We start from the raw sequence: 13,351 nt of genomic DNA on the forward strand, positions 1-13,351 counted from the left end.
GTAAAAAGTCACACTTCACATAAAGTAAAAAGATGAATTTACCGACGATTGCCCATTTAAGCAATGTACCAACCACCCACTCGTCTTTCCGTGAAGAAGCCGCGCTCCTTATTTGGCAGATAACAAACACATATCATAACAAATGGCAACAGAAAACAAAAATCCTTTACTTGTTTAATGTTAATGTACCTGACCAGCGCTTTGATTTCGTAAACAATGTGTCAAATTTATTACAATTCCTTTATATTTAATGTGGCTAGAAAAACTCCAACGACAGCCAATCATTGCACCAAAAATGTCGAAATGTGTTACAAAATGTGTCTAAATAGAAATAAGGAGTACTGACTGTGGGGAAATGAAAATGCACTACACTGAGGTAGGTTCGAAACTTTGTTACAACAGGTGAATGTGAGTCTAGATTTCGTTTATTGTGAAATTAAAGAGAACTTTTTGAGTGAAATGTTGAACCTATATAAAATATGCAGAATATTTTACCTTTAATGAAAGGAGCATTTACATGTACCCCACTGGTGCATATGAACAAGGTAACTGAGTATGGTGAGGCTAAGCCCTAAAAAGCATCTTGTAATATCACAGATGTTTCCTCAGTTGTTTGTTATTATTAATCTGTGGCTCTCTTCCACAGCTGCTTGTCATCGGCAGATGGCCGCCCCTCCCCAAGCTTGGTTCCTCGTGAGGTTTCTTCCTGTTCTAAGGGAGTTTTTCCTTCCCACCGTCACCAAAATGCTTGCTCATAAGGGGTCATATGATTGTTGGGGTTTTCTCTGTACTATTGTAGGATCTTGACCCTACAATATAAAGCACCTTGAGGCTACTGTTGTTGTGATTTGGTGCTATGTAAATACAATTTAACCAAGTGTCCCATATATATTCAACTGGGCTGAGGTCAGATGACTGCAGAAGAAGGACAAGCAGTGGTGACAGACACCACTGCTTGGTCAACAAAGCTTTGAGGTGTGTTCAGTAGTGATGTGCGATACCACTGATTTCCTTTCCGATCCGATACCAAGTAAAATTCAGGGTGGTATCGACGATACTGATCCGATACCGATACTCTGTACAAAAACTTAATGTTTCATTGCATTTCATAATACAATATATAATTGTATTATGTAATTGTAATAATAACATTAACCATATTGCTTCATAATGATTAGAGGACATCAGACAACTTGTTTTTATTGCTTAATAATGCAGAATAATCATATAGAAATAAAAAAACTGACGTTGTGCGCTATTTGAGCATGTTGCCTGCCTGCAGCACTAAAGGACTCTGCGAGAGACGTCTGTCTCGCCCTAGCAGCACCTGTCCCTGTCCTCCTCTTCAGCTCGCCTCAACATAAGCTTATCATATTCTGTGATGTGATTTACTCCGAGGTGTTTGACGAGGTCAGTAGTGTTGCCACAACAATGTGTCCACACAGGACTCTGTTTGCGCTCAGCCATTGTTGTGAGTGTGCACGCCAGGGGCTGCGACACATTTATACAGCCGTATTCCGCATATGACTATGAAAGGCGTAAGAGGAAGTAGTTCCTTCCAAATTAGACGATCCGAATGGTATAGTTTTTCCACTGCGTTCATTTTAATGGAAAAACTACAAATTTACCCCAGAGTACTAAAATATCGATATTATAATATGAGAATCGATTCTAGAACATAAATTGCTGGTATCGGAAGAATCGGTATTTCAGTATCGATCCGCACACCACTAGTGTTCAGGTTCACTGTCACCGCTTCAGTATGACTCTTTCTCCAAAATAATGCCATTCAGAGGGTGTAGGATGTCTCTAAAGAATAAAATGCTTCTTGTTTTTTGTTATAGTGGTGTCGGTTGGAAAGAAGACAAATATAGCTCCAGTTTTGTTTTTTCTTGGATATTACTCTGTCCAAAAATCATGGGCCACCTCTCACTTCTTTATATGTTTTTAGAAAAATGCTAAAGAGGTGCAGCAATCTATTGAAACATCTTAAAACATAGTTTTTAGAATTCTACCAAGATTATAAGTCAAGACAAGACAAACCTTTCTCTTTTATAAGAATGGCTTCTAAACGGCCACTCTTCTCCTGAAATCATTTCTGATGAGGCTTTAGTAACAGCAAATGAAGCATCTGATGGGCCAGATGTATCTCTCATGTTCTGTGTCACGTTTTGCTGGATTCTTTTCCTTTTTCTTATGGCTTTCCATTACTGTTCTGATACTGTGAAATGCATTAGCTCACCACATATGCGACCTTGTCATTTTGGGTAGCTTTTACATATAGGTTAATTACCATTTGTGTAACTTACATAGTTGCTGCACATTTAGAGCGTGCTATAGGGCCAGTATTACTGTCAGGTCTGATATTGACTAAACAGGGTTTATTTAGTGCTTATAAATGTGACAGAGTGAAGCTTATTTGCGTGCCATTTGACTTTAAATTTTATTCTATTTGGATTTGAAATCAAACACTACAGAGTCAAAGTGCTGGTACTCACAACAATTTGCATTAATCATCATGAAACTGAGCTCACGGCCCACTATTCAGACATCACTACTGATTATAATATTTGGGGAAACCTGCAGTCAGCTGACAGTTGGATGAGTGACGACACGTTTTTTCCACGCTACTTCCAGATGAACATTATCAGCGTTTTGGAACTTTCTTATCTGGATGATTGAGCATGCATCAATATACTAGTTGATTACAATTACTGACAGTCTGGTATAATATTTAACTTTGTTTAGAAATGTGCAATACCTGTCTGTGTTGCTGAGGATCACGGCGACAACAGCAAAAGTGTCGAGTAGGTGTCACTGTAGAGAAGTGTGTCTGTTTGGAAACCTCTGCTTTGACAAAGCCTCGCGTTCCCCAGCACTACAATACACTGACTTGCCTGCAGACTAGACCTGACCTGCGGTGACCAACTGGAAAATTGCATGTGTACCACCAAGAGTAACAGAATTAGGATTTCATTTGGTTTCATACGCTTTTCATACGCTTGCAGATTGGAAACGCGATTTCTTTTTGATGACCACCTTATATTGACGTGACCACCCCATTAAAGTCAATATTTCTGCTCTTAAGTCGCGGTTTGGCTCGGAGAAAGACCTCTAGGGGGCAACGGCACTCAGATGACAGCTACACTTGCTTTGCCACGTCTACGTACAAGAAGAAGGGAAATTCTGACGTCAACACGCTCGAGCATGCCTACTACACTCCACATAAACAAAGGCAGGACGCGGCTCTGCGATAATTTGTACTGTCTTTCTATTGTATATACTAACAATATTAAATAAAATTGGAACGGGCCTCAACTTTGGAGCCATGGAAAACGCATTGCTGATGCGAGTGAGTGTTTTTACCGATCAAGGAGGCAGGAAATACATGGAAGATGTGACCGAGGTCATAGTAGAGCCTGAGCCGGGAGAAAATGAGCCGACGACGGGTGACCCAGAGGAGAACATTCGGAGAGACTACACGTTCAATTCTCTGGCTGGGGACACTTATCCTGACCGGGCCGATAAAACCGTGGAGTCCCCGCAGGTTTTAAACGCATCCAGTGAACTCGTACAAACAGAAGACGAGGGTATATCGGTAGAAACGCCGTCACCAGGAGATCTAAGCACGCCGCAAGTTCAGCCGAACACCCCGACTTGTTCCCGCCGTTCCGTAGCATTCTTCGCCGTTTTTGATGGTCACGGGGGTCGCGAGGCTGCGCAGTTTGCGCGAGACTATCTTTGGGAGTTCATGAAGAAACAGCGGGGATTCTGGTCAGACTGTGACCGGGAGGTCTGCTCTGCCATACGCAAAGGGTTTGTAGCATGCCACCATGCTATGTGGAAGAAACTGCGTAAGTTTACTAAAACTATTAAGTTGTGACACGTAAAAGCTGTTACTACTTTGTGCTTCTCTGTGTTTAAGTAACGTGAACTTAACGCCAAACCTCAAAATCAGACTATATTATCTGGCCTACACCCAGCTGAGTGTTCACCGACCGTAGCTCATTGCTAGCTCTATGAAAGCCGGATTTACTAGAATGTTCCACGGGCTCAGTAGAGCCTTAAAAAGAAAGATCTCAACCAGAGAGCTAGGTAATTGCCAGATACCCCAGCAAATTCCTCGCCATTATGCCCAGGCTCTGTTTGTTTGTTCAATTAAGATCAAGTTATAAGTAAATGTTGGAATTAGCATTGGAATTAGAGGAGCTAACGAAGTTAGCTGTAGCCGCCCGGTATTCGCCAAACAAAGCCCGTCACAGCAGACACCGAACAGTTCAGAAGTATGTTCACAATCTAATGTATAATGGAAACCCACAAAGTGTTATGGTCTCACTGGCCTCAATCTAGTGTGTCGTTACAGAGACGTAGTTATTACCCTTTTTAACGCCTCCTCGATTCTATTTAGTCTGTGTATGCCTTGGACCACGGCAGTGTGTTCAGGTGTCTGGTTGGATATGTTCGGACTTGTCAGCTGTTTACAGCTGGTCACAGATTATATGTACACACACAAAGTGCTTGTACAACGCACGTGTGACTTTGCTTATAAAACGACCTCCTGGACAAATAAAAACCGACCTTGAGGTCACATACATCTCTTTTAGCGTGGTAAACAAAAACAGATCAGTGCACATTGATATGTAAGAAGCCAGTATGTTCTACCTGTCTGTTCGGTGTACCTCACAACACTGTGCAGTAATGTTTTATAAACAATAAGCTTGTGTTCATTTTCTGCCTTCTGTATTTTCAGCTGAATGGCCAAAGACACTTACAGGCCTTCCTAGTACATCAGGTACCACAGCCAGTGTAGTGGTGCTCAGAGGAAACCGCATGTATGTGGCCCATGTTGGGGACTCTGCGGTGGTTCTAGGTGTCCAGGATGACCCTTCAGTCCCATTTATCAGAGCTGTGGAAGTCACGCAGGACCATAAACCAGAACTTCCCAAAGAGAGGGAGCGTATTGAAGGTCTAGGAGGAAGGTAAGCAGGGCCCAGCCTAACATTTTGTCACCCCCACCCCCCAACTGACCCCGTTTTATAGATCCCTTGTAAATGTTTACTGTCCTATCCCAAAAATGGGGTAAATACAAATTTTCATTACTCTATATATTGCTGTTTTATTTTATCTATAATAGTGTAACATAAGTTATTTGTAAATGTTATTAAAAGTCTAAACTTGCAAATAACTATTAATTGAGCTTTAAGAGAAATACAGTATAGAGATTGAAAATGTGACGTCATTCAGGGGTAAAACCGCAAAGGATTCTGGGAACTCGTGGCAAGAGGTACTAGCGCACGCAGGCTTTCAATTAAAATCAGTCACACAGCGATAAAAAGAAACACAAAAATGGCAAGAAGCTGTTGTATTATTAACTGCAATAGCCGGTCGCATGACAGCCACGGGAAGCCGACGGGTAAAGAGATCGGTCGTTATCGGATTACGTCGGTGAAGAGAAATTGTTCGAGCCATGTTTCCGAAGTAACAAAGAGGCGACGGATGGCCTGGATCGCAGCCATTCAAAGACCAAATATAACGTCCCAGAACACTCCAGCTCACATGTTAGTCTGCTCCAAGCATTTCCACAAAGGTCAGTGTTTTGTAGTAGTTAATACGTCATTTTTCATAACATAATTGGTGATATAGGTTACAAGCAAGTCTGGCGCTGAACAGAAATGGTCGCGCTATGCTCCTTTGTTTATTGTGCATAAATAGTGAATTGTCCTGACACAATATTGCGTTTCACCTCTGTTATTATGGTACATTGACAAAAACATATACTTTTATTCACAGGATAAAACAGGTCTTTTGTATCACTAATTGCCCAGTACGATTACAGCATACAATATTATTGTCACTGCTACATTTCTGTAATGAACCAGAAATTATTTCCACTACTAATTAATTACCGTTGAGCTCAAAGGTCCTATTAATAAACGGTTAACGAATGTGTATCTATGACGACGATTTGTGAGACTGGTAAACTTGCCTTTATTCGTACGATGGTCTTTCGTTCTACACGGTGCATTTCAAGGTCCTGCACCCATCCGGCGGTAAACTGTACCTGGGCTTGTTGCAGTGACCTGAAGTTACTAAACTTCATGAGTGTATGCACTCACTCCAAGAACCGTATAATTATAAATCTGAGCGTGGTGAAAGTTGGGCAGCACGCTAACGTCTTTTGTCCACTCTGTGTGCTCGTAAGGGTCTGACCCTTTCACTCCTTTGATTTTTTCCTCGTATCTTTTCTTTAACTTTTTGTCGAGTCTGTCTTTGTACGGATCGGCATTGTTCTCCTTCGTTTTGTACATTCCTTTTTTGGGGGGCAAAGAAAAAGCAAGAATTTATTGGAACCGGAGAATGAACGTTTTGCGGTGCTGCAAATGCTTGCATTTGATGCGGTACTTGGATTGTTTTGCCACGAGTTCCCGGCATTCAATGTGCGAAAGTCACGTGGTCTGCCAATCTCTATAGTACACCCCATGCCCCCCTTTAGACCCGACCCTGCATGCTGCAGATTGAAAAGGGCTGTCCACCTGCAGCAGAGTTTATCAGAAATCTGCCCAATTTAAAGATCGTTGTAAACTAAACAAAGAAGTTCATCTGCACACAGACGGCTTTCATTTGAACTTTTAATCAAACAGCATTGTTTTGAGCCACAGCTGCTTTTGAGGCCAGCTGTGGTTGCCAGAGCAGGTTATCTACCAGTCAGAAGGTTTCAGAATCAGTCTTCCTGCAGCTACTCCAGTCTGCATGTTGAAGTATCTTTGGGGAAGATACTGAACCCTGATTTGCTCCTGATGCAGCCATCAGGATGTGAGTGTGTGCACAAATGTTATAAACGGTTCTTAGCATAGAAAAAAGTGCTTATATATGAACGGATGCATGTGAGGCTAGTAAAAAGCACTTTGAGTGCTCATTTAGTATATAAAAAAATACTATAAAAGTACCAGTCCATTTCCCATTTACTGTGTTTGTCACTGTTTCTGCTTTTCTTCATATTTAAGCTTTCTGATTCGGGCCCTAACATGTTTTCATGAACAACAACAGTCTCTAAGTTAAAAAGTAAAACTGAGTTGATTAGCTCTGAAAACATTCCACTCTGAGTATCTTTACTTTGAGTTAATTGCATACGTGAACAGGGAAAGAAAGCCATCATCAACAGAGCCCCGACACAACGAATTGCCATGGGAACGGGTAAATAAGCAGTGTCCCGATTTTATTACCGTGCACAAAGAAATATGAACACGTGTCACTGATTACCACGACATTCATCTTAAAAAAACAGGACGGAAGAAAAAAATCCTTTCAGTCTTGCTCCACTCTGTCTTCATCATAGGTTGAATAAAAGTTTGTTTTAAATATATCATCTTTAATACTGTCTTTCATTGTCATTTACCTAAATAGATTTTTCAGTTAGAATCTGAAATCTTGATTTTTAAATGTGATTATTAAACTTTAATGTAACAGGTACAGAAACTGAAGATAAACTCTGAACAAACAGACAAAACAATTTACGGATCCACCCCCAAGTCCATCGCTTGTTAATTTAAAAGAAATGTTGCTACAGTTTATGCCAATTTTTAATAATTCTTCAGTAAAACTTTAATGTGCTGATAGAATGTAACAACCTTTTTTTATCAAGAGAGAACTGTATTATTTCTGACATTACTAGATAAATATGCTGCTTTAAATGTTCCTGTTTTGGAGGTTGTCTCATTGCTTGCCTGACCAGATTAATATCCTTTAACTATACCTGACTGGACTTGCTATACTCAAACCCAGCCTTGAAGCCACACACTACTGGACTATTAGTGCAGGTCAAAAATGTACGTCTGTCTTTAAAAGGCTGTGTGTTTGTGATGTGTATGACTATGTTTTTGTTGGGTGTATTGAATCGATTGGCACCTGTGTGTAATTCTTGTTGCTGAGGTCTGACTCTTCTAAATGGCAGCTTCTCTCTCCTCTCTGTATGAACAGCGTGATCAAGAAGTCTGGGGTGAATCGGGTGGTGTGGAAGAGGCCAAGACTCAGCCACAATGGTCCAGTCCGTCGTAGTACTGTGATCGACCAGATACCATTCTTGGCAGTAGCTCGAGCTTTAGGTAGGAGCATTAACTTACTGTAATCCCAGTGAAGAAGCTGTGACTAGAATAATACAAAACAGAGTACCAGAACCATGATTTTATTTTCACTAGCAATTGGGCACAAAGTCTGCGCTCTGTAGAGCTTCTGTTCAAATACGCTACTTCTAAGTTCAAGAAAAAGGGTAGTGATGGTTAGACTCAGAGTCACACAGCATGTGTGGCTCGTAGTTCCTTCATTAAAGTTTTCCTTTTCTGCCACAGGCGATCTATGGAGTTACGACTTCTACAGTGGAGAGTTTGTGGTTTCTCCAGAGCCTGACACTAGTGTGGTCGTTCTTGACCCTAAAAAACATCGCTACATCATCCTGGGCAGCGATGGTCTGTGGAATATGGTTCCTCCTCAAGAGGCCATCTCCATGTGTCAGAATAATGACGAGGAAATGGTGAGTGGTTATGCTTTAGCTGCTATCAGTATAGATGGTTGCCCCGTTCCTGCATGTGTGGGTTGATGTCTCTTATAGCCCATAAGTAAAAAGTAATGTCCACCTCATATCAGCCGTGTTAGTCGGTGTACTAACAGCATTTACTGCTGCAGGCACCATGTGGGGTCTCGAGTGCCAGGCAGCTGGTCAGTCATGCTTTGCTGCGGTGGCGCCAGCGGATGTTGCGTGCAGACAATACAAGCGCCATAGTAATTGCCCTGCAAGAGCCTGGGACCTGCCAGGACACCCTGCACCATGAGGAAGTGCTGCTAGATCTAGCCAAGGTGTCTCAGTGTCCCCCCACCTCCATATCTCGCGCAGACACTCCTCTTGTTCAGGTGAGGAACAATAGATCCCTGGTTTAAGGTGTGGTATGCACATATAAGTGCTGGACTTGACTGTTATTCCATTGTCTTCTTCTACAGCGACTTCCAGAGGAGGACTCTCCCGCGGCCACATGTGAGCTCTTCTCTGCGTTGGAGCGACGAGATGGGCTATCGGGAAGCAACAGCTTTTATCACATGGATCTATCTGACCCCTTTGCTCTGACTCCGCTGTGTTCAAACGGCAGCCCCGAGCTGCCCGCCCTGTCCAGTGCAACGGACAGGACAGCTGGCAGCAGGACACCCACCAGAAAAAGAACTATTGACGTGTCATCAAGCCCATCGGGCCTGCTGGCAAAGAAAGCCCGGCGCAGGACTGCCGAAAGACCGCCACTGGTGCAACACAACGCAGAGAAGAAACAGAAAGACACCAATAATGTCTCCTCCATTCTCCAGCAGCATAAAAGTACCACAGTATGTGTGTGCTAAAACACACACACACCTGCTCCCTCCCACTGTCACCGTCATTTGCAGTGGTGCTTCTGTTCCATAAGTTTGCAGCTTCCTCCTGCATATTGTTACGACTCTAAGCAACTGTCCTACGGAGGGAAGACTCACTGCTCACCACTCAAACAGTCGACATTTATAAAAAGTTTGTTTTGGATGAATTTTGTGTCTTTGTTTTTAAATTCCTTCCTGAAATGCTGATGAAATGTGTCTTATGTCACCTCAGTTTCTAGTAACAATTGTAAGCATTAAATAATGTTGCTGGTGTAAAATCTTATGCATTTTATAGCAAGTATTGAAAAGTAAGTTGAATTGTTCATTTAGAACAAATATATATATTTTTCTACTTTCTTTTATTGTATGACGATCTTAGAGTAATGTTCCTTTTAGATGTGCTTCACCTTTTCTTTCTTCTCCAACTCATCACTCTGTCAACAAAATTGTGTGTGCACTCTGTGTTAAACATATTTATGTATTATTATCAGTTTATTTAATCACTGGAGACTTACCTTGAATATAAACTGAAGGTGCTGCTACCATCACAAACCAGTAAGCTACTACATTGTGTGTGTTGCTATATAAATACATGTAATGTTTGCAAGTATCATGTTTTCTCATTTGCCATAATGCACCCCCACCCTGTGAGGTTTCTAATAGTTGTTAATTGCACAGTGCATCTTAAGGGATAGGTGCATCCCCTCGATTATGTTTTTAATGTTTGTTGTTTGGTGTCTTCACTTCCCTGAGCCTGCTTCCTACACCTGGTATAAGTTCTCAGAAAAAGCTTTTTGGCAGCCCTTTGCTTCTGTACATGTGTCTATAATAGTGAACTTCTCTCTGTGTGAACACCCTGGTGGCCCTAAAGGAAATCTTCTTCAATTGTGAGGCACTGCAAACAATGTTTACAAGTAACATTTACTGAGCTATTTCATGCTGCCAGCCTTTCACTGTGCACGAACCTTCCCCTGCAGAGAAGAAACTGTCATGCTCCTCCAGTTCATCCTGCCACTTCATTTTATCTCATTTGCAACACAACACCACCACCTGCACCACCTGTTTCTTTAATACTCTCCTTCCTACGAGCTGTTGTCCCACCATGCTGCAGCGCAAGTTGTATAGTTACCAATGTATGCACAAGGCTCATCTGTGATTAAATACACTCTGCATGGATGGACTTTAAGAGAACTGTTTTGCACTATTATGGTGACGTTCATTGTCTCTAGGAGTGAGTTGTTTTTAACAAACAATGCAGCTAGTCTGAAATTGAGGATGTCAAATAATAAAATCGTTTTAGAATAGATCACTCACTGAGCTTAGTATAGTTAGGAAAACATGACAGAGCCCTGTATGATTCAGATTTTTCCTGCGAGAGAATAACGACCCTTACACAGGAAAGAAAAACTTCTCAGTCTTTGTTACGTGATGTGTTTCCACTGAGCTAAGTGCAATTTCTAACAGGAATTTGTAGCATTGTGGGTTATTTAAATTATACAGTGATGATTCATGTTTGACATACTCTGTAAATGCAGTCTGTTGCTTGGCTTGGAATTCCTCAATTATGATTTTTTTTTTATATATATTTGAGAATTCTGTTCCTCTTTTTGTTTGCTTATTAATCTAAGTACTCACCTCCCTGATTCGGATAGCTGTGCTAACACCAAGTGCATGTGTACAATGTAAATGTGAAAAACACTTATCTGGAAATGAACCTATTTAAATAAAATAAATTCTCTGAAGTAACTTAATTACAACGCTTTGAAAATATTTAGTAATTAAAAAAATCATTATGCAATCTGAACAGTTTTGCAAACAAACAAAAAAACATTTGCCATTGCATATGTCCCACTGGTTGAACGTCAGAAGAGAAAGAGGAATTCTGGAGTAAGGCTGTGTAGGTTCTCAGTCATGGTAATCTAAGGAGATTGAATAGAAAAGACTTTCTCGAGTCTTCAAGGCGTCTTCAGGAAACTCAAAGGAGTCCAGTCGCTTTTCTATTCAAGCTCCTTAAACTTCTGGAGTGAGTTAGATGAAGTGGTAGAGAGTATCCCCAGAACATGTTCAGGATGTTCTTCAGTATGTTATTGTCGTTTTCCTTGTTTTTGACTGCACCAGAAGCAAGCTAGAGACAGTCCAAAGTCTGTGGGTGACCATGAAATCTGGAGGAGTGTGACACACTGACCAAAGAAGAATGGGTGGGATTGTTCAGGAGGCTTGTGTGAGACTTGTTGAAAAAAATAGCAAAACACTGCAGACTGTTGTCCTGCAAAAAAAGATCCACAACTGCTCGTTAGCATAAGGGGGACTAATAAGTTTGACCTTGGTTTTTTTTGTTTTTGTGAAATTATTTTGTTTCTGTGTGCAAAGTTAAATAATGTAAGCATCCAAAATAAAACTAAAATGTTTGGAAAAGCTGTGGTAAAAATTCTTTGCTCTGTTTAACGGACAACAAGGGAAATAAAGATTTAATATGTTCATAGTCAGGCTAAGAACTCTGTCCTCATCTGTTGACTAGAATATATACATAGACTCAGTTTGTCGTTTGATAAATAATGGCACAGGTTGTAAAATGTTTTCAACATGACAAGGCCAAAGCCTGCTAACTTCTTAGTGATCATGACTGACTATAACTGGTAGTTTCTTTTTCCCATCATAAAAAGGATTTGTTTGACAGCACTTTGACCAACAAAGTAAAGGTAAAAGAGAAGACAGAAGTGTATATTTCAGAGCCCAACATCATTAGTTCAGTTGTACCTCAGTAAAACTGGATGTGTCACCAGTTTGTCAATGTTGACAAGTAGACCCAGTCTGTCACCCTCAGATGACAGGAAACTGGTTAGGATGTGCAGAAGCAACCCAGGAACCATGAAAGCTCAAACATGTCAAGAACTGGAAACTACTGGAAAACCAGCATTGCTCTCCACAGTGAAGCAAGTTTTACATGGCTATGGACTAGGACATTGCTGATCACGAGATGTTGTCTTGTTCCAAAATCAATCGTGCATGTGGGAAGCGGACATTTGCACGATCAGAGATATGCTAGGTTTTAACAACTGTACAGCAACTGTACCAACTGTCAAGCATAGTAGTGGTGGTGTCATGCTCTGGGGCTATCTTGCTGCCAGTGGTACATTGCACACCATGGACAGAATAATGAAGAAAAATACTTTAACTTCCCCTCAAATAAGACAGTTGAAACTTGGATACAATTAGGTGTTCAAACAAGATAAAACTCCCAAACACACATCAAAACCATATCATCACATTCAGAAAAAAGGTTAAACTCGAAATACTATTTTGAGTTGTTGCTTCAAGCCAAACAACCTTCACGGCTCCTATACCTTCTATAAAATGCCTTGTGTAGATGAGTTTGTGGTTCAACACACATCCTCTTTTTTGTACAAGGGTGTTACCATCAGTGTCCTTGCATCTGCCCATTGTCAGCCATTTCATTTTGTACAAATCTCTCCAACTCTTCCAGGGTTTTGTGGTTTTTCCTTCTGAACAGTTCCAACTTTCTGCACCACCTCTTCAATGTCATTATATTTATCACCACACTGTGTTGATGCGCTAAAAGAGAAATCATTTCCTTTGACTAAAACCGATTATGAAGTACAATTTCACCATCTCATCTACACAAGGCATTTTGTAGAAGGCTTTAATTTCCACATTTGAATTTTATTCTGAAACTATTATTTGGACTTTACTCTGAAAATATTTTTCAGCTTATATCTCAAAATAGTATTTCAACCTTAGTATTGAAATTTGATCATTTATATTAGGGGTGCAACGATACACAAAATTCACGGTTCGGTTCGATACTTTGGTGTCACGGTTCGATATTTTTTCGATACAAAAAAAATGTTCATGCCTTTTTAATTTGTCATTTATTAAAATTATAAATATATATTTTAACTCAAAAGTACAGTTTTTAAATTTAATGTTGCTGAAACAAAAG

The 13,351-nt window shown here is 40.7% G+C and overlaps 1 protein-coding gene across 1 annotated transcript; it reads left to right on the top strand.

Moving 5' to 3' along the window:
- Positions 1 to 3,179: 3,179 nt before the first annotated feature.
- On the top strand, positions 3,180 to 12,115 carry ppm1da (protein phosphatase, Mg2+/Mn2+ dependent, 1Da). Its single transcript, XM_005930851.3, has 6 exons — positions 3,180 to 3,854; positions 4,751 to 4,979; positions 7,978 to 8,102; positions 8,346 to 8,527; positions 8,680 to 8,904; positions 8,992 to 12,115. The coding sequence occupies exons 1-6, from the start codon at positions 3,329 to 3,331 to the stop codon at positions 9,376 to 9,378; spliced, it is 1,674 nt and encodes a 557-aa protein (XP_005930913.1). The 5' UTR covers positions 3,180 to 3,328; the 3' UTR covers positions 9,379 to 12,115.
- Positions 12,116 to 13,351: the final 1,236 nt, after the last annotated feature.

This window comes from Haplochromis burtoni, unplaced genomic scaffold (assembly GCF_018398535.1).
Source record: "Haplochromis burtoni strain Fernald_Lab_line unplaced genomic scaffold, NCSU_Asbu1 Contig_132, whole genome shotgun sequence".
NCBI lineage: Eukaryota > Metazoa > Chordata > Actinopteri > Cichliformes > Cichlidae > Haplochromis > Haplochromis burtoni.